At 26.0% G+C, this 24,367-nt stretch overlaps 1 protein-coding gene across 2 annotated transcripts in view; it reads left to right on the top strand.

Annotated features, from left to right (window-relative positions):
• LOC107070065 (uncharacterized) overlaps window positions 1-24,367 on the top strand; it is a 40,910-nt gene that overhangs the window by 11,045 nt on the left and 5,498 nt on the right. For both annotated transcript variants that reach the window (XM_015327909.2, XM_015327910.2), the window contains exons 2-6: window positions 20,322-20,493; window positions 20,585-20,608; window positions 20,942-21,057; window positions 21,141-21,378; window positions 21,468-24,329. In XM_015327909.2, coding sequence (XP_015183395.2) covers window positions 20,322-20,493; window positions 20,585-20,608; window positions 20,942-21,057; window positions 21,141-21,378; window positions 21,468-24,329 — 3,412 coding nt within the window. The remainder of the gene's footprint in view (window positions 1-20,321; window positions 20,494-20,584; window positions 20,609-20,941; window positions 21,058-21,140; window positions 21,379-21,467; window positions 24,330-24,367) is intronic.

Genomic DNA, 24,367 nt, shown 5'->3' on the forward strand with positions numbered 1-24,367 from the left:
TGACACTAAATTTCAAGGTGGCACTGACCTAACTGCTTTAGCTAGGATCATCTCAAAGTGAGATGGATGAATCGTTTTATATCTTTCTTTCTCTATCTTTCTTTATTTGTTTTCTTTATGTGTCTCCTTACACGATATAAGTACTGTTATTTCTCTGGCATACTTTGCTTGGAATGCTTAATGAATATATATATATATATATATATATGTATATGTATATATGTGTGTTTGCTGTGTATGACGAAAAAGAAGAAGGTGACTTTTGATAAGTCGTGAAATTTGAATTGTTTTGAATTTCAAATCAAATTAAAAGGTGTTCAGAGTATAGTCATAATTATTACTAACATTAAGTATTAGCTTGAATAAAATAGTTTGTAGTAATTTGTAAGAAGAAAATTAAATAGGTTTGATATATAAATATAATAAGTAAGATTAAGAATATTTTATGATTAGTTTGATAAAAATCATTTCTATTGGTTTACAATAATTACGTCAAAGTAATATTTTTTTATTTTATTACATGTTGTTAAATAAATATTATTTGATATAAAAAAATAAACAAAATAATATATATATATATGGCATATGTAATTTAAATCTTAAATTTAATATGCAAAATTTGAAATATAAAATAATATAAATATAATATAATAATAATAATAATAATATACTAAATATAGTATAATAATAATACTAAATTTCCTATTAATTAATAAAAATATCTACAACTTTTTATTTTGTTGCATATACCAAATTAAATATTATTTGTTGTAAAAAAAAAATAAAATATATTGCATATGCAATTAAAATCCAAAATCCAATATGCAAAATTTAAAATATAAAATAATATAAATATAATAAAATATAATAATAATAATAATAATAATAATAAACTTCCTATTAAATAATAAAAATATTTATAACATAAAATATATTGATATTCTTCTTCAAACCAGAACATTTTCAAACTTACATTCAAACATGAACATTCAAAAATAAAAAAAAAACTGCGAAACCAACGTTCAAGAACGATATCGTAAAGATCGATCGATTAAGATCGAAATCTCGAAAAAGGGATCCATACATTATCATAAGAAAAGTTCTCTAGATAAGGAAAAAGGATCGATTTAACAAAACGCATCATCTGACGTACTGTTTCAAGAGTACCTGACGCACCTGACCTCGAGCGTTAAAAAACTTCCGATCTATCGTAGTGGTTGTTGTTACGCTCGGTATGCAATCGCGATCTTGATTTTCGTTCTTGCACGCGATCCAAGATCCTTTCTCCTTTTCATTCACGATAAACAAAGAGGAAAATCTAACATAAGAAAGGTATATCACAGATAATAACAAAAATCAAATGGCCCATTAAGGTGAACTCAATTATTATTAAATCTTACTTTTTTATATTATCCTATTACTATTTTTTTATTATTATTAATACTAATATATTATTAATATTTTTTTATTATACTGTAGTATCTGTTATATGTGATCTGTTTTATTCATAAAATCTAACTTTTTTATATTACCCTTTTACTATTTTTCTTTTTATTATTATTAATTTAATAGTATTAGTATTATTTTATTATATATATTATACTAGGATGATTTAATATAATTCTAAACTATTAAAATAATAATAGTCGAAAAAATTATAAAAAGTAAGGTTAGTTACGCCATATGAAAATCTGAAAAAAACGTGAAATAATTGAATTGTAGTACAGCACCATCTATTGAAAACTAGAATGCATCAGGCACGCGTTTGATGTAGCTTTGTTATAAAATGTTAATTTAATATAATTCTAAAACTACTTAGTAAATTATATATATATAACAACACACAAAATAATATAACAATTAAAATGGAATACATAAAATAATAATACACGAAAAAAATATAAAAAGTAAGGTTAGTTATGCCATATGTAAATCTGAAATAATTGAATTGTAATACAACGCCAACTATTGGAAACTTACAGTACCAAGAGACTTAGATAACCTCTAAATAATAAATCTTTAAATTAGCGATAAAAAATAAAAAAATTAACGCGGTAAAAACTGTCCTATATTATAAATTAGAAAAAATCACATAAAATAGAAAAATTTCATTAAATTTTAGTAGTTTTTGTTTTACTTTAGTTCAGTAGTTTCGTAGTTTATTGAAAACCAATAATGTGCTACTGAATTTTTATATATAAAGAAGATTATATACTACTATTGGGATCTCTAGCAGGGACGTGGCTTAGCAATTCGACCTATCTACTCTAATTTTGAATTCAGCCACCAGATAGCGTATTGAAATGCTAGAGATCCCACGTGGGGGCGTAGCAATTCGACCTATATAATCTAATTTTGAATTCAGCCACCAGATAGCGTATTGAAATGTTAGAGATCCCACGTGGGGGTGTAGCAATTCGACCTATCTAATCTAATTTTGAATTCAGCCACCAGATAGCGTATTCAAGTGCTAGAGATCCCAATACTACTATATTATTATAGTATACTATTATTAATTAAGATGAACCAAGAATTCCGTACATTTTTAAATAAATATTTCACTTGCATATAAAAATAATTTGATTAACCTCAAAAAAATTACCTTATCTGAAACAACTCAATAAACATACGAACTTTATATTCCCTTTAATAATATTATTAATACTGTAGTACATGTTATTATATTAAAAAATGAAATTAAAAGTATACATTTATTTTTCATAGTCTCATTAAATCTCCATAATGTGTTTCTTCTTATTTTTATTTATTTTCATTTGAATAAAACATGGTAGGATGAAAAAATGCAAATATTTTATCTACTTCGTTTAAAGAAATTATTTAATACGTTCATTCTCTCGTTATAATTAAAGAAGAAGAAAGAAGATAGTTAGATGATTAAATCGTTTAGTTAATGAGCAAGAAAGAAAATTAATATTACCTGTCGACATTAAACGAACCCTTTTCTATTTGTTTAGTTACGATCGTTACACAATGGGTTGAACACAGTTAGGTTCGATGAACTCTGAATTGAACATCAATGCAATATATTTATTCGAACAAATAAATAAAAGAATAATATTTTTAAACAATCTACAAATTAATTATAATAATATAAATTGAAAGATTTTTTAAACATAAAAATATCTCAACACCTTAAATCAATGTTTTTGTTCCAAATCAATTAAATATTTCACACCGAATACTTAATCCGTTCATCTAACTGTATTTTATACAGAATTCCAATAAAAAAATATGATTAGAAATCTTCGATATAAGATTTACGTTTATTTCTTATTCCAAGGTTGATAATTTCTCATAAGATTGTTTCATTCGATTGTAATTTATTCCAGTTTAAGTATTCTACGAACGGTATAACATAATCTATATATTAAACACACACACACACACACATACACACATTGACATACAATTGAATAATCTCGAAAGGAAACTGTATAAATCAAATCTGTATGAAATCATCAAATTCTCACCCATGAATATAATAATAATAATAATAATAATAATAATAATAATTGTATAATAGAAACATTTCTTGAAGCAAAAACAACTTTAATCTGAGTTAAATCAGACATAAAAACAAGCTTGTAATTTTGTGAAAAATATTAAATACAAATAAATATAAGAAAGAAAGTGAAGAAGAATAAAAAAAAAAAAAAAAGGACCATAAGTTAAAAGATGGTACATTTTTGATCACGTGAGTGTCCTCGGGGCAACAATGTTGTAGTCTAGTCAGCCAGGTAAGGATTTGCATAGCATTGTGAGATACGAGATTAACGAGAATAAAAAGAGGAAGAAGAAGAAGAAGAAGAAGAAGAAGAAGGAAAAAAGGAAGAGGAAGAGAAAAAGGGTTGTACCCAACGTAGAAGAAGAAGAAGAAGAAGAAGAAGTTCCAGGATGACCCGTAATGCTTGGAAATCCTGGATCTAAAACGACTTGGGGGTCCTGAGAAACTCACGAGGTCAATTCAACTATAGTTACGTCAGGAGACTCTGAAGTATCTACCACCAACCTTCCGCCAAGTTGTAAATCAACTGTGAATAGGACTAAAATACACGAGACTTAAATGTCTAACTAATCTTTTTAGGGTTTTTTAGTTTTATTTTAACATTATAAATTGTAATTTTAGGTTAGGATTGATAAAACTTGTTTAAATTTATTATTAAATAAATGGTTAGTTTATGATTAGGTGTAGGTATTTAGTTATTATTATTATTATTAGAATGTGTAACAGTTATTATTTGCAATTTTAATTATATTTTTTGTTTTGTTTTTTTTTTTTTAAACTTATTTTTAGGTTAGTTTATAAACTTCCAAATTAGATTGGCAAACCTTTAACTTTATTCAGTAATTATATGTGACTTTAATTATATTTTTTTTTGTATTTTTATATATTGTTTTGTTTGTTTACTTATTTTTAGGTTAGTTTATAAACTTCAAAATTAGATTGGCAAACCTTTAACTTTATTCAGTAATTATATGCAATTTTAATTATTTTTTTTTTTTTGTATTTTTGTATATTGTTCTTTTTGTTTGTTAATACGATCAAGGTATATTAGTATTCGTGTTTTGATTTTTATTAAAGTTATACAAATTTTGTAGCACATTGAATTTATTATATTTTATTTAAATCAATGTAAAAAGGTTATGTCTACTCCTATTTATATTTTTAGGTTAGTTTCAACTTCGAAATTAGATTGACAAATATTGAACTTTATTATAAGAATATGTATCAGTAATTATTTGCAATTGTAATTATATTTTTATTTTATCTTTATTTAAATTAAAGTAAACAAGTGGTGTCTACCCATACTTATTTTTAGGTTAGTTTAAACTTCGAAATTAGATTGTCTTTGAAAAATAAGTGTTATCAACCCCTACGAATTAGATTGTTTGTCACAAATAAGTGGTACGTACACCCCACTTATTTTTTAATTTAGTTTAAACTAATTGTAAGATTCGTATTAATTAAATATAATTAACGTAAAATATTATTTAAAAAAAAAACAATTATAAATATTATATTACTACAAATTCTAAATTCTCTACAAACACGATACTTTTCAATACAAATTATTCTAACATTTAACTTTCACCTTTTTTCTCAATGAAACTCACGTGTGTACCTTGTAACACATGATACAATATATATATATATATATATATTCCTATTTTGTAATAATAAACAATAATTATCTTATACTATAACCGTAGTTTCAGTCAATGATTACACGGAAGGATTCGTCATGCTTCGATGATAAAATATATTATGCATTGAATCTAATTGTTCACTGAATCACCGGTAATTACTCGTGGTTAATCGTATCGGCCGCGAAAGAAAAAAAAAATAAAAAGAAAAATAAATAAAAAAAAAAAACAAGAACAAGAAGATGAAGAAGAAGAAGAAGAAGAAGATGATGAAGACAAAAAAAAAATAAACAAATGAACCTTAAGGAGAAAAAACATTCGTTACGAACTGCCTACCCTTGCCAATTAACTCGAGCAACTTGTGATTATTATAAAATCCACCCCTACCCCCTACCCCCACCCCGCACCTCCCCAACCCCCTTTACACATATATACAATATATTTTTCATCAGTCGTAAAACATATACACACACATATGTATATATATATATATATATAAATATGTTATATATAAGAAGTACAACATATAAATCTTACATATCTATTTATACATGTGTACTTGTGTGTGTGTGTGTGTGTGTGTATGTGTGTGTTAAATCGTCCTACGCTTAATTAAATTTACAAGGATGAATAATGATATTTCGATTGTAATAATTCTCACGTTGTTTTAATACATTGACGTTAGTTAAAATAAGACAAGACGGAAAGCACGTACGTATTTTATGTTAATCAACTATTCGTGTTTATATTCTTGCAAGCGTATCAATGAAGATATAACTTCCGCCATTTCTAAATTAGTTGATCAATCAATATGATGACGATCATACTCGATAATAATAATAATAATAATAATAATAATAATAATAATAATAATTTGTCATAAAGTAAATGTGAATTTAAAATTGTTGACCTTGTCCATTTTATCACGTCAAACTTATTCGCGGTTAAATCAAAGAACATTGAATAATAATAATAATTATTATTATTATAATGAAGAAATGGTGGTTAAGAATAAAATGTATGTGGAAAGAAAGATTTAAGAGTTATTTATAAATATGATGAGATTAACAATTTTGATTGGATGATTTTAAGAGAAATAAATGAACTATGAATTGCAATAATGATGATTGTGATTATGATAATGATGATGATGATGATGATAATTTTTGTATAGTCGGTAATATAAAATTGAAAAGAAATTCTTGCATATTTAAATTTGATATTTAATCAAATCTCGATGATATTTAACTTTAACTTTAATAATAATAATAATTATTATTATTCATAAAATAATATAATAATAATATATTATATTCATATAATATTCAAAAATAATATTCAAAAATAATATTCATATAATAATCAAAAATAATATTCAAAAATAATATTATATATAATAATATTATTTAATAATTATATTATTAATATAAATTAATAAATAAATAATTATATTTAATAATTAATATTTAATAACAATTCTAACTTTAATAATTATTAAATAAATATAACTATAACTATAATAATTATTAAATAAATATAGCTTCAACTTCAATAATTATACTTTACTAAAATAATTATTTGTAAAAAACAAATTTAAACAAATATTGATAAAACTAATGATTAATAATAATCTCGAAGAAAGTAAAAGAAAATTTATTATTTCCTTGTGGATGGTCACGGTATGAGGAACATCCTCGATTACGAGGGTAAAGAGACAAACTAAATGACGCATATATGTATGTACTATATATATATATATATATATATATATATATATATATATATATATATATATATATGTATTAGTAGATGTTTAAGCGAGCGTGACGTTAAGTAAGTAAGTATGTACGTACGTATGTATAATACAATCTAAGAAAGAAAAAAAAAAAAAAGAAAAAGAAGAAAACATATGAGAACTTGGAGAACGACGACGGTCTCGTCACCGAAGCCGCAAGGTAGATTAATCAGCAAACACCGTGAAATAAATCAGGATGTTCGTGATAAATCAAAAGGGGAGGGTTTAAGAAGGGGGGTATGTGGAATATCGACTCTTGACTATTATGGTTTGTACCTTTGCTTTATTTTTTTTTTTTTTTTTTATTTTCTTTTGCTTTTACTTTGCGTTTCTTCGTTCCTAACGTTCAGTCCGTTCGTTTCTACGTTCCATCGTTCCTACGTACTACGTAACTAGCCTTCATTACGATCAACCTTGGCAGAGAAATGTCGTGGAATCCTAAGAAGAATAAAATGAATAAGAAGAAGAAAAAGAAGAAGAAGAAGAAGAAGAAGAAGACTGGAATCTTCTTTCTTCACATTTTTTCTTTTCATTTGTTTTTTATTTGCATTTTTTTCTATTTATTTTATTATCTTACACACAGGTCAAAGACACGAGACGAGTACTATGGGCGGCCATTTTTTCCACGAATGTAATAGATCTCGATAATATCTATTACAATTATTTTGTTTTTTTTTAAAGATTCACGATTTATAATTTAGTTTATAATATTCCTTTTGGTGTTTCTTGTTTGTTTAAACAAAATTATTAAATCGTTTATAAGAATAATATTATATTGCAGTTAAATTGAATATATATATATATATATATATTGAAATACGCGAGTATAAGGTTATATTTAAAAATACATATTTTATATTTAACATATTAATATTTATATAAATTTAAATTAAATTAGATTTAATATATATGTAATATTATAATTTATTTAATATTAATAAATATATTTAATATTATATAATAATAAATTATATATATATATATATATATATATATATATATATAATATATGAAAGATAAAAAAAAATATATAAACAAAAATAAACAAATAAATATTTTCAAGACACAAAGTATTTTAACAAATCGAAATGGTCATCATTCTCTTTACGAAGATAGAGTTTGGTGGCCTTGAACGTTACAAAGCTAAACCTATAAGCTAAAGAAGTAACTATAATAACAACAACTATACATGCGTATGTTCATAGGGTATTTTCTCATTAAGTGAGAGACAAGGACGGTAAAAAGGTACATTGGCGTCCTTGAGAGATCTTTGCACTCCCTTACCAATGCTCGCGGTCTCATCTTCTTCTTCTTCTTCTTCTTCTTCTTCTTCTTCTTCTTCTTCCCCCTCCCTCTTCACCACTACTACTTTTACATTTCTTTTTTTTTTTTTCATTGCCGTCCCTTCGAAGGCCGCGAAATGACTCCGCCCAGGTCATGGACCAAGCCACCTGTATACACGTGCATATACCACCTGTGTTCAATTTCTTCAAATTTTCTTTTTTCTTTCTTTTATTTTTTTTTAAATTCTACAAACATCTTTTTCTTACACCACCACTCACACATTTATGTCCACCCTGTATCCAATTTCATGGAAATTTTATTTCTTTAAAAATATTCTATACAATTTGTTAATATTCGTTTATTTAATTTTTTTTTAAATTATTTTCTGAAATAATTCTCGTCAAGCGAGGGGTAGGGGGTAGGGGGGGGGTTGGGGTAGGGGTTTGGATCTCTGATCGTTCCGATGTAAAACACAAGAATGTAAGTTGTAAGAGGAAGAAGACACATTCTATTTTTCTTTTCTTTTCTTTTTGTTTTTTGTTTTCTTATCTTGTAATAAACTTCCTGAGAAACGAGTATCCGCTGTGATCCTGTTTTAAACTACCATCAAACCTATGATGGTTGCTTGTAACTTACTAATGTAATATATATCTAACACAGGATAATATATTTTATAAATTTTATACAAATTATACAAGGTGTCGTCATATTATTATAACTAATATTATATTAGGTTGTTCGAAAAGTAATTTCGTTTTATTTTTTTTTTTTTTTTTTTTTTTTTTTTTGTAAAAAATGAAGACAATATTTGTTCCGTGGTTAAAACTTAGGATATCCGAGTGAATTTATAATAGTTTAAGTTTGATAAATTTAAACTATCAATTCGATTTCACGTGTTGTTATTTGCCAATTTGCATTAACTAATTTCAAAATTGATTGTCAAGAAAAAACGAAATTACTTTTCATGCAACCTAATGTATAAACTATAATATATATAATTTTTTTTTAAATATTATTGAGTTCAATTTTGTTTTATTTTATTTCTATATAAATAATCTTACAGTTAATGAATAAATAAAATCAAAATCTTATTTTTATTCTCCTTTATTATTAAATGAATAAAATTAAACATTTTTCTGTTGAATAAATAATAATAATTGTAAACGTTAAATATATGAGGATGAGATGAAAAGAAGCAAAACTAAATCGAATTTATTTTTTCTTGATCGTATAAAAATTACAAATGGTGAAGTAAAAATGATGAAAATGATGACAATTGCATTACCATATGCACATAATTAAAATATATTTCTTAAAACTTGAAAGATAAATATATCTGTATGTGTATGTGTGTGTGTGTGTGTGTGTGTGTGTGTGTGTGTGTGTGTGTGTGTGTGTGTGTGTGTGTGTGTGTGTGTGTGTGTGTGTGTGTGTGTGTGTGTGTGTGTGTGTGTGTGTGAATCACGTTTTATCTTTAAATATTATACTTTGAAAAGTATTCAAGAGTTATTTTATTCAGGTTTGTTTTCAGGGCCGTACAGATATCGATCGATCCCGTAGTCGACTTTTTCATTACATTTTTCCCTCGTTTGAAATCTTTTTATTTCCTCCTCCTCCTCCTCCTCCTCCTCCTCCTCCTCCTCCTTTTCCTCCTCTTTTTTCTGAGTCTCCTTCCTTCTGATCTTCCTTTTCATACTCTTCTCATACACTTTTTTTCTTTGCGTTCCATTGCTCTTACTTTCAGTAATTGTGGATAAACTAGTCCGACGAGTAGGTTTAGTTGTTGGTACTTATATACCATTCTCTACCCATTCGTGGCACATCGTTTATAGAATACTATGGGGGGAATAAAACAAAAGAAAAATTGATAAAAAAAAAAAAAAGAAAATATAATTCACCTTTAAGTACTCTAACTATTCGTTTCGACGAAGGAACATTATGATGATGATGATGATGAAACAAAAAAAACAAAAAACATAACATTATTTTTAACGATTTTGAAATTTATTAACTATGATAAAAATTTAGATATTTATTTATTTTTTTTTTTTTTTATATATATATATTTATTATATCGATCGAAAGTGTTTGAACAAATTTTGTAAATTACATTTAGTATTTCATATTTGAATAAAATTAATAATCTTGAAATTATAATTAATAATTATATTATATTTTATATATTCTATTATATTATATTATTTTTATATTATATATATATTACAATATAAAATATATAATTATATTATAATAAATAATTATAATATTTATATATATATATAACAAAATAATATTTAGAAATTTAATTACCTTCTTTTATTTATTTTTTTTTTTACTTAGTATATCAATCGATAGTGTTTCAAAAAATTTTTTTGAATTATATAAATTTAATATAATAATTTTTAATATAATATTTATTTTATATTTTAATTAAATTAATAATCTAAAAATTATAATAATTAATTATATATTATATTTTATATCTTATATTTATTTATAATACAATATAATTATATAATATAAATAATTATATTCTACATATAATATATATATATATATATATTTATTATATAATATATATAATAAAATAATTTAGAAATTTATTTACTTTTTAATTGATTTTTTGTATTTACTATACCAACCGAGAGTATTTGAAACAAACCCTTGAATCAAATTTATTATAACAATTTTTTCTTATAATATTTATTATATATTTAAATAAAATTTAAATAAGATAATTCGCGAGCGTAAGAAAAAAATTTCTTTCTTGATTGAAAAAAAAAAAAAAAAGAAAAAGATGTAAAATAAATTTGTTACAAATAAATCCTACGTTGATTACACGAAAAGGTATTCATTCGTCGCTCCCCCCCCCCTACTTAACCCCCCCGCAAATATCCTGTTTCTCTGGATTTACGTAGTTGATTCGAATACTTTTATCCTTTGAGTATACGAAAGAAATGATGGTAAGTTGAGAAATTAATTGAATTTTCTGAAGAAACTAAATTGTTACATTAAACTTGAGATAAAAAGGAAATATCATTCATTTTGAATTCATTGCAATATCAAATGTGGTTTCTTTTAATTTCGTTGGTCATTAGCAAGAAGATTAATAAAAAACCATTAATGTTTCTTTACCATCATCATCATCATTATCATCATCATCATCATCATTTTAGATAGAAATGACAAAAAGATAAAAAGACAGTTGTACAGTGTCGTGTCAAGAATCGAATCAAGTTTCTTCCGCGTATAAAATATGTAGACATGTTTGTGTTTGTGTATATATATATATGTGTGTGTATGTGTAAGTTTCTCAAGTATGTTATATATTATTACATTATTACATTATTCTCGTAATAAAAAAGCACTTTCGCGATGCCGAAGCTAATGGCCTTTTCGAGAATCGTCTAGCTGTTACCACGCTTTGTGATCCACATAGTTGGATATGCTCGGTAACGCGACCTAAACGTTACCAATTTTTTTTTTTCTTATTTAATTTTTTTTTTTTTTTTTTTTTTATACTTTACAGTGTTCTTTAGCACTTCCCTTTTGTTCTTCCTCGAAAATAAATATAGTAATAAAGTTCGGGGAATAATATAATAAAAGAAGAAACGATAATTAACCATAGAAACACGTTTGAACTTAATCAAAGTTATTATTATTAGAAATGATAATAATAATAATAATATGATATTTATTATTTTATATTATTTAAATGCATTTATTATATTTATATTATACTATAAATGTGGATTGTCATGCCGTTAGTGTGGCTCATATGAATCAAAATATGTTTCGTATAGATAAAAGTCAGGTTATGTTCAAATGTTTCCCGCGCATTTACCAAAATGCGCGGGAAACGTGACCAATCATGATCTATGACCAACAAATGATGGCGCTGGATTTACTAGTATCTTCTTTTCTTGTTTGTTTTTGTTAAACTAATTAATTATTTCAAATCTTTGCATTACAATCATCGATAAATCAAAATATCATTCAATCTTGACTGAAAGAAGAATTTTTCGAAATACCAAAAGATAATAATATCTAATAATGGTAATAATAATAGAACAATAAAAACAATATAGATAATTAACCGAATATATACATAAATCCTTGAATTGATTTAACGATGTAATTCTTACTACGTGTATCCTATTTTAATGATGTATTATCAATCCTATGAGAAAAAGAAATTACATTGACGTATTTCTATTTTAACGAGAAGAAGAAGAAGAAGAAGAAATTCCATTTATATGTGGCTTTTTCCTATTTGCCGATTTATACTATGAGATTTGAGTTCGAGTAACGTGTCAAGGGAGTATCGATTCCTCTAATGGTCTGTTTTAATGGACAATTCTAATGGTATTTTCTCAGACTCGGTTAAACCCGTCGAACCATGAGTTAAACTACGTCCTTCAATGTGAAACGCATAATCTATTCCTTTGTACTATCATTCTCGTTACAAAGAAGAATATACGTTTATATATATATGTGTATATATGCACATGTGTGTACGTATATTTATGTGAATTTACCAGAACTTTATATTCTCATGAGATTTAATTTTAAAAATAATTATATAAATGTCTAGTATGACAAACTAGATTATTATAAACAAATCATAGTAAGTTTAACAGTTTAACATTCATAATAATATACATTGTTTATTATTATCTGAATAATTATAACTAAATTAATTATTTATATTTTTATTTATTCAATTTTATTTTAATATGGTTTATATAAATATAAAAACACACACAGACACACAATATTTATTTTTACAAATAATTAAATAAATATCCCAACAAACTATCTTAATATAAATATAAATTACGTGTCACGTTGTTTGTCCGCAATGGACTCCTAAACTACTGAACCGATTTGAATCAAATTTTGCACACTGTGTGCAGTTTCATCCAACTTAAAAGATAGAATAGTTTATATCTCAATTTATAATATAATAAAAAAAAATCATAGTAAGTTTACTATTTGTAATACTATACTTTGTTCAATAATATTTCAATAATTATATCAATATAGTTAAAAAAAAAAAAAAAAAAAAAAAAAACTATTGAAAGAACAACATTTCGTTTGCCATCGCGAAATGTAATTTCAAAAAACATCAAGACATCATTTTATCTTAAACCTAATCGAATAAAAGATACTCAAGAGGTCAAGCGTATCGAATGAAAAAAAGAAACCCCCTCCCTCCCCTCCCCCCTAAAAAAATATCTTAGGACGATCTAAAGGAATACAACAACAACACCGTTACAGGGTTCGATAGGTGGAGTGGGGAGGGGTGAGGGGGGGAATAAGCTGTAGGGGGTTTATCGGTGCTTCGTGATTCGATGAAAAGTACCAAGAAGTATCCTATCCTTTCCTTTCCTTTCCTATTTTTTTTTTTTTTGATTCTCTTCATTTTCTTTCTTCCTTCCTTCTTCTTCTTCTTCTTTCCCTTTCCATCCTATACCGTACCGTATCGTCCCGCTTGCGTACACTCAGCAGCACGTGCCGTACCGGTCATCAAGATGGTCACGGATAGAGGAAAGAACCGTTGCTAACCGACGCTTTTAACCATCGAAGATCGTTGAAAAAGCCTTTAAGCCTTTTGCTTCCAAAAGAAACTTCGTTTTCTTTCATACACACACACACACACATATATGTATATATTTATTTGTATCTGTTTTCTTTTTAATGTGTTTCTATTCATTTTTATTTTTCTCTTACGCATTAAGAAAACCAAACGTGTGTAACAACACACACCTTCTGTTCTACTTTTGCTTCAACGTTCGTTCGGTGCACCTCATCGTAATTAACGGTGTATATGCGTTTGTGTTGTGTAAAGTAACGAGGGAGGGGTAGGGGGTAGGGAAGGGAAGGGAAGGGAAGGGTGTAGGGTGAGGAAGGGAGAGGAGGTGGAAGTTCGAGGTACGAGATGGGTGTGGATTCAAAGTTATTTCGATTGGTAGAAATATTATATGATCGTAGAACATATACGAATTCTTTTCATATTAATCATTCGATTTAAATTTTACAAAAATATAAATTATACAAAATAATTATTTTAAATTAAATAATAATATTCTATTGAAATATAATTGAACGTAGGATATTATTACAAATGATAAACTTACACACACACATTTATGATTTTGTTATTATTCATTTTTATTTTGTTTTTTGTTTTATAATAATATATAGTTTGTTAAGATATTTATTGAATTATTTGTAAAAGTAGATATATATTAGGTCGAGTCATAAGTAACTTCCGATGCGTCTATGTAGAATCTATTTTTCGTATTTATCTACTATAAGTCACGGAAACGAACGAATTTTTGATATCACTGTATAGATGAGGATTCAATTAATCTTCTGTCAATTTTTTGAAGTAAAAACTTCTTTAGAATGGGTGTGATTTGAAAAAATGTAACGGAGCTGTAGACGGCGGCTATGTAACGGAGCGGTGGGAGCCAATGAAACGGCCGCGATACTAAATAAGAAGAGAATACAATTATCCTACAGCAGATATTTTGTATTCGTCTGATTCTCTTGAAACTTAGTTTTTTTTTTTTTTTTTTTGAAAATTTCACTTCTAACACGTGTGATCTGCACACATGTTTCTTTATGTAGTCAATGTTACATTTAACCGTTTTTCCTTAAACCACTGTAATGGATAGTAAAAAGTGTATATTCGACATGTAATGCTTTAAGAATTGAAACAAGACAATAGCACTAAGGTGGACAACTGAAAAAATATACAGCGTATACAGTGTAGAACTGATAACTGATAGGACAGTTCAGAAATTGGTTTGTAAAGTTCCGTTCTGAAGAATACGATCTTAAAAGATGAACAGAATGCAGGGACGTATTTCCGACTTTGATGAACCTTTTAAAGATAATATTGGAACAAAATCCAATAGATACGTTGAACAATTGCAAAGAGTGAGTGCAAAAAAAAAAAAACTCCATGAAAGGTGTCTTACATGCATTTATCAGTCGTAGAAAAGCGTCCATTCTTTTTTGTCTCATAAAAAACGGAAGTTATTTATGACTCGACCCAATAGTTGTTGTTTGTTGAGATATTTATTTAATTATTTTTAAAAGTAGATATATAATTATGGTCAAATGTAATTGTGCCCACATAATTATGAAAGTGATCTAATTGTATAAAATAAAAATTGAATTTATCAGTTATTATAAATTAAATAAATGCAATGTAATTTTTACGATATTATGAAAAATGAATCTTTAGATAATGTTTGTTATTTCAATATTGCGTAGAATTCATTTATAATGTTTAAATATAAATCTTTAAATATCTCGAAACAAGAGATATATGACTTAGACATAGTTTCATAATTATGGGCATAATTATATAATTAATATAAATTATAATCACACAAATTTTTCTCTCTCATTTTCATGATAATATACCGTAACTATGAATCATACATACCTCGCCCCACGTTATTTAACTTTTCACGAATATTCCTTCAACATTCCATTAACCTTCATCATTCGTTCCATCGAATCAACGAATCGTGAAGATAAGGTCAACTTCAAAATAAAAAAAAAAAATAAAAAAAGAAGGAATTCTTCTCTCAATGACATAAAGATACGCTCTATCTAGTTTTGAAAACCGAATGAACCGTTTGAAAACAACAACCGAATCATCAAAAGATAAAAATAAAAAAAATAGAACAAAAAATAAAAAACCCATAGAAGTATCTTATATCACAGGATTACACATTTTATTCGTTCAATTCCATTAAACAAAAAAAATAATAATAATAAATATAATAATTATAATTATAATATATTATAAAATATATAATTGTTTATGTGTGTGTGTGTGTGTGAGAGAGTATGAATTTGAATTTTTGAACTTGAATTTTGATTGCATATATTATCATAAATTATTTTTATTTATTATATTTATTATATTTTATATTATGTGAATATATATATATATATATTGTTATTCTAATTAAGTAATCAATCGTATTGGTAAGGGTGCGAAGGGGTAGGGTAGGGTAGGGGTTAGGGGGTAGGGGGGAACTTTAGGATCAATGATCTTTGGTAGACGGCCATTGACTCGCGCGAATATTAATTCTTTCAAACTCTTACACGTGTTATTTCTCACACACACAACAAACACACACATACACACAGACACATACTTTCTTTCCTTGATTCCTGAACAGGAGGAGGGAGGAAGATGGGAGAAAGGGAGACCCTTGGATGATCACTTACGTCACTCTTACACACGTAATACAATAAATACTAAAACGTTATTGGTACTTATCGTGACGAAAAAAAAAATAAAAAAATAAAAAAAATTGAAATAACATACAAGAACGTGTCTCGTATCTTACGACCTTGGCAATGTATTTACAAGATCATTTAATTCTATCTCTCTCTCTCTCTCTCACTCTTTTTAAAAATATTTTTCTTTCTTCAGTAAAAATATTTGTATTAAAGTTTGATCAATCAATTATTATTATAATAATATTATTATTATTATTATTATTATTTTATCGATAGATAGTGTTTGGCAGTGTTAATAAAAAGAAAAATATAATTTTTATGGAATTAAATAAAAAATTAAATATTTAACAAATTTTTAACAATATATATATATAGTTGAATTACATTTAATTAATTTATTATTATATTATATATAATAGAATTTATATTATATTTAATTTGTCATATATATATATGTATGTCACTGTAATAATATAAACTGTATATCACATATACAGTTTGTATTATTATATTTTGTTTTTTTTTTTTTTTCATGGAATAAAATCGTCTATTATTTTCCACGTGAAGAGAAGGTAAGAGGGGGAGATTAGGGAGAGAGTTCCATGGGTTCTATGATTTCATAGCACATGGTGCGTTTATAATCTTACAGCATAGAGAGAAAAGCGTGACAAATATTACACCTAGCATACATACACATACTATGGCAGTTCTTCACTGACATACTATGGGGGTTCCGTAATATTCGTAATCTCGATTGAAACGGACGAGATGACACCTTACTTCCTAGGACATCGACTTTACCTGAATTATCAGACCTTGACGACCCCTTAGGTCATTGTCTCAAAGGAATTTTCTATAGTTTTAGATCACAATTCGTAATAATACCTTTACAATATCTATTTTATTCAATAAAACTATTTTTTTATTATTATTATTATTATTATTAATTTTTTATTTATTGAATGCCTATCTAAAAAGAGGAAGGTATGTTTTGTAGAAAAATAATATGATTTTATTTTTTTAAATAATCAATCAATCATTTTGAATAATATTGTTGTACATATTATTTTAAAATAATTTGTTTAATTATAAATTTAATAATTTAAATGTTATTTGGATTAAAATTATTTGCTATATTTGAACAAATGTATAGATTAATATCGTATCATGGTTATGTCAAATTTATTCGTGAAATTATTAAAATAAATTAATATAAATAGTAAATAATTAATAATATAATAATAAATAAATATATGAAATATTATTTTGATTAAAATGATTAATTAAATTTGAACAAATGTACCAATTGGTCTCGTGTCAACATCATTATGTCAATTCATGAAATTAATTTGATAATAATAATAATAAAATATTAAATTAAATGATATACAACGCAATAGAAATATTTCATTTTGTTTCTAAAAATTAAATTGTAAACTCTACGTTAATTATAAAAATATTAATAATAATTTATTTTATTTTTTTTATTTTTTTTTTAAATCAGATAATAATGTCATTTGAATTTCTATGTCAAGAGGTTAAATCTTCTTATCTTGTGATTATCAGAGAAAATTCGCGTTGAATGATATTGCGAGTTTTTTTCTTTTTCTTTTTGTTTTTGTTTTTTTTTTTGTTGTTTTGTTTTGTTTTCGAAAATACCGTTTTCAACCTAACAACCGTATGTTTAATATAACATCCAGTAGAGTGACTTCACACTAACAGGTTCTTTACAAATTATATGTTATAAACATTTGGGTCGTGGTATCGTTACAAGGAAATACGTGTATGTGTAGGTATGTGTGTTATTTGACCGCACTGTAATAAGATTGAGAAAATAAATCATCCAAATGATTTAGAACTAAATGAAATATAAAAAAAAAAATATAATAAAATAAAATAAAAAGAAAATGACAGATTGAGTCAAAAGTTCCGTCTCATGATACAATTTATTATTACTTAATAAAAAAAAAAAGAATTTTATTGTTTATGTTAAATACAGGTATTATTGACATTATAAATAAATCATAACGTGAAGTATTAGTATTATTGCAAAGAAGAAGAAAAAAAATGATCTTGCGTGACCAGGACAAAAAAAAAGGACCCCCCATCATTATTTTTCTCAAAGATAAAAAAAAAAAACAACAAAAACAGATAAAAAGAGAGACACGTCGTGCAAATGTGACGCTTGTCCGTAAAAACTTGACTGAATTTTTGTCCTGGAATATTTTTCTTATTTTTCTTATTTTTTTTTTTTTTTTTAATCCTCTTTTTCATGGATTCCAAAGACTAAAATGCGATCAGTGTGGGTACCGTTAAAAGGTGTAGGGGGAAATTGCCAACCATGGGTGTTCAATTTATTGCAAGCACGTGTTGTTATTGGACATTGAATCGCGACGCTTGGTTGATTTTACTCTTGATACATAAGATTCATATAAACGTATATATAAAACAAAACTAAAACCAAAAAAAAAACAGAATAAAATAATAATATAACAAAAAAAAAACAAAAAAAATAATGACGTAACACGATCGAATTACAAATGAATTGTGCCCATAATTATGAAAGTGATCTAACTAAGTCAAAATTATACCAAAAAAAAAAAAAAAGTGTTTATTATTTATTACGTACCACATTATTTTAAATTAAATAAATTCAATGTAATTTGAAAACGATATTGTCAAAAATAAAATCTTTAAATATTTCGAAACAAGAGATACATGACTTAGACTTAGGGGTCTAAGGCAATCTTTTAAATTGGAAGAGCCAAAAATTACAATTTACAAAATTTCAAAGTTTTTAAACAGTCACAAAATTTGTTCTTCCCAACAATAAATAATAATCACATAAATAACATTTTTTGAGTAAAAAAAAACTAATCTATTTATTCATCGTTGCTTAATCCTCAACGATATTGCATGTGGCTCGCGAGCCGCAGGTTGCCGACCTCCTGACTTAGATCACTTTTATAATTATGGGCACAATTATATTCTCGTTTAATACTTAAAATGTATCGAGAACTTTATATGTTTATGTTATTTTTATCAAAACTTATCAAATAATACATATTTAAAAATATATATATATTATATTGTTATTATTAATACAAAACGTTGATATTTAATATAATTCTAAATTATTCAATGCAGTCAAATTAATCTGAAAAACCTGAAAAAATTGTTGTCACGTGATAAGAAATAATTGAATTGTAATACAGAGCCATCTATTGCAAATTTACAGAATCTAGAGACTAAGATAACCTCTAAAATAATAAATTTTTAAATGAGCGATAAAAAAAAATAAAAAATAAACGCGATAAAAACTATCCTATGTATTAAATTGAAGACAAATCATACAAAATAAAGTTAATTGAGTGAAAACTTACAAAATCTAGAGACCTACATAACCTCTAAATAATAAATTTTTAAATTAGCGATAAAAAATAAAAAATAAACGCGGGAAAAGCTATTTTGTATTTTAAATTAGAAACAATTACATAAAATAAACAAAATTTCATTAAATTTCAGTAGTTTTTGTTCTAATTTGGTTTAGTAATTTGGGGATCTATAAAAAAAAATCAATAATGTTACACTGAATTTTTATTAATAAAGATATAAATATATTTAATTTATTTTTTATCATACATGTATAGCAACAAATTATAACATTTATGCAATAAACATTTATTGATTAATCAAATATGATAACAATTTGTAAGAAATTGCATTGTGTAAAATACTTTTAAGTGTTTAAAGTAAAATATGAAGTGTATATGTGTTAAAAAATAATTCTATCATTTTACAGAGTGATTATTATTATCCACCCCGATCAACGTGGTCAAGGGTAACACAACATCCAACTAAAAAACAAAATGTCAATTCAACTTGGAAGATTGGCAGTGCTATGCTGATAATTTCAGCGATGCTTGTGTTAATTGCAGTACTTGCTATAGCTGGTCTTGCATTATGGTTGGGTGGTAAGTTTTTCTAATATTTATTATACAATAAAATTATATATATATATATATATAAGAAAATATGAAATAAAAATTCACATTTGTGTTTCAGCATTGAGAAATGATTCTAAAAATGGTGAGTAATTTTTTTATTATAATAAATTATTAAATATATTAAAATAGTTAAATGTCAATTATAAAAATAGTATTGCAATTTTAATTGATTTTACTTATTTAATAAATTATATATTATATTATTATTATATTAACAAATGTTACAATGAAGATATTATACTCCAAGATTGGATTTATTTAATATTGGATTTATTAATATATTAATAATGTTATTAACGTTTTTGTTTATTATATTATTAAATATTAATTAATGTGAATTAATTTTGTCAAATGTTTACAAAATTCAATTAATCCTTTTTAATATTTTTTGTTTTTGTTTTATTCACTTTCACAGCTATCATTGGATTCACTTGCAATTTCAGAGTAATTAAAGGTGAAAGATATAATCCAATGTTAAAATTGAACACCAGTATGGTGTTTAAAGATAAAGAAAGAAAGTACAAAAATATAGTAAGTTATTAAATTTCAAATATATAATTGAATATATCAATTTTAAATTATATATATATAATATATTAAATTTTTCTTTTTAGTTTGAATTATTATTCAGAAGAAGTGTATTAAGTCCAGCATACAAACAAACGATTATAGATAAATTTGAAAATGGTACACTCAAAGTTTTCTTTAGATTATATTTAGATAGAAGGAAGATACCAAGATCAATAACAAACATTGAAGATACCATTGAAGATATTATTGCTAAAGAAACTTATTCTGTCTCATCATTGTTCAAAGATTTGGAATTAGATCTTGCAAGTATCAATGTTAAACGTAAGTAATCACAAAATAACACATATATCCTCATATATATATATTTAATTTATTATATTATAATTTATTTCAATGTTTAATTAACACAGGAATAAATCAAGATATAACAACGAATCAAAAACAAACGATAAATCAACAAAGAAATGCCATGATCACAAAAAATGGTTTACTCCGACCAAACAGAACGAGTCCATTGATAACTGGAACCAATAAACCAAAGTCTAAATTAACTAAAATCGAATCTAACGAACCAGAAATTGATTTTAATAATATACCAACGATTCAAGGTACTTACAAAGCAACCAAAGTCAATGAAACTATGAAAAATTCGACCAAATTGGATGATAAAACCATCGAAACAAATGTTACAAATGTTAAAGATGATTCAAGATTGGACGAATTAATGAAAAGTACCATTACAAGGATTGATAATAATACCAAATTGGAATTAACATCGATTCAAACGATTTCTAGTACAACGATGAAGTACAAAACTACGAATAAAGTTGAACATACAGCTGACATCGTTAATAATCAAAAAGAAATGTCATTACCATCTGTAAAAGTGTCATCAAGTACTACACCAAGTACTAGCAGTGTTGTTTATCAAGATTTTCATAAACCAGACCTTGAAACTTCACCATGGAAACCGATAGTTCCTGAATATGTTAACACAGAACTTAAATTATTGTTAGAAACAACGATGTCATCATTGAACACTGATTCTAATGTTCAAAATCCGGTATATAATTTACAGGATAAAATTATAGAAAATACTAAGTCAAAATTAGTAAATAAAATGTCGGAAAATCTAGAACCAATTAATACGAGAATTGACGTATCAGGAATGAGTACGTTGGATGAAGAAGACACTGATTTTCCACATGACAGAATTGTTCCAGAAGATATGGTCAATTTTCGGGTTAATGGAAAGTTTAAAAATAAAATACCAGGTTTAATGGATGACGGTAATCTGTTCACAGCACCAACACCAACGATTGATGACATTAATAAACCAAGTATCGAAGTGTCAGGTCAATTACCATCGGAAACTTTTGATTTACGATTGAGTACTTCATCGGAATTAACAAAAACTGATGAACATAAGAAACAACATTTTTATCAAACTATCGATAGATCTAAGACAAAAGTTGAATCAATCGATTCAACTAATGAAAAAAATGAAAATTCGAATGTTACTAGGTGGACTCTTCAAACGAACAAACCTAACATTAGTGTGAATGATGAATCAATCGATAGTAGCATCTCTGGAATAGGTGTAGCTGAACCTGTTCCTGATTTAGATGAAAATTTGGAAACCAGAAGTAGGTTCAGTGTTATCGAGGCATTGGAAAAAGATCAAAATGATGCATTACGTGACAGAAAGGTTGATCAGAGACCAATTTACACGAGTTATCGTAGTCCTGATTTGAGTGGTAGTGCAATTAGGCCTAGTAGTCTTATTGAAAATTCTGGAACTATTAAACCCTTTCGACATACAATTCCTGTTGATAAAATTACATCGGCAATCATTACGGAAAATGACAATAAAAGATTACCTGTAATATCGGTTGATACTGACGATGAAAATGATGAACATAACCTCAAAGATAAATGGTTGACATCGATGGATATTAAAAAAGCTACCGAAATGATTCATTTAAATAAACCTAATTACGAGTCATCTGTTAAAAATGAAAACATCGAATTAACCGAACCACCAACGATATCAACGAAATTTAATGAAGAAGAATTAATCGATGACGATGAAAAAATTTTGAAACTGGGTACAACTGAAGTTTATTCAGAAATATTACATCCAATCAATAATGATAATGGACAAAAATTAATTGTTAACAATGATGATCAAAATAAAGAAATGATACCAGAAAAATTAACTTCCAGTGTATCAAGAAATTCAACTTTCATTGAAGTTGATACAGTTCAACATGTACCTAATCGAGATAACAACGATGAATTTGATGATACTAATTCAAAAAATGAAAACAACGATGTTCCCATTAATCCTCATTTGACAACTACTCCAGGAACACGTAAAAAAATTTACAACGACACGTTGAAAGCATACGTGGTTGAAAATTTGGTTACTTTGGCACCTGTTAAAAGTAATACAGGTGTTGGTAGACCTGTCAGACCTAGACCTAAAATTGATAATGACAAATCAACGAAAATTTCATTGAAACCATCTGCCGTCAGAAGTACACCTGAACGTTTAGATGAAACAACGTTGCTCGAACAATTGTTCGGTTTAAAAGCATTAGAAACAAATGATAAGAATAAATCTAATTCAAATAATCATACGTTTGATAATACTAATCAAAATAATACTCGTATTGAACAAATCGTTGAAGTTGTAACATCAGTAAGTACAAAAGTATCATCCAAGGAAAATCCTGATCGTGTTGTTCTCAGATTTGTCGTAACGAATTCAACCTCATCACCGATAATTCATACAGATGGTAATAAAAAATCAGACAAATTATTGTCATTTGAAAATACCGAAGAAAAACGTTCATTCAAAAATGACAATCCTACAAACTTAAATCCACTGACCATCTTAACATCCGATAGAAAAATATCAACGTCAGAAGAGGACCGTTTTATTTTGGATAAATTGAAACAATTAGCTGAAGTTAGAACACACGATAATAAACCTAGCCTAAAAATTGTCAAAAATTCGTCAGATCATTCTATACAAAATTCCAATTTCCAATTAAACGATAGCAAATTGATATCGCATTTTGATGAATTAAAAAAAATCGCTGACGTAGCAATTGGAAACGAGACATTGAAAAATGACAGTTCGTTGTTCACGTTGAGCCGTGACGGTGTCAGGATTTTAACGAAGATAATGAACAAGGTGAATGACGATGACAACGATCATCAAATGAAAAATCATACGACGGAATATCCCGATTTAATAATATATGGTAAATAATAATTGATAAACGAACTACTACTACTCCTA

This window comes from Polistes dominula, unplaced genomic scaffold (assembly GCF_049000335.1).
Source record: "Polistes dominula isolate Pdom_NZ unplaced genomic scaffold, Pdom_raw_medaka contig_73, whole genome shotgun sequence".
In the NCBI taxonomy this organism is placed as follows: Eukaryota; Metazoa; Arthropoda; class Insecta; order Hymenoptera; family Vespidae; genus Polistes; species Polistes dominula.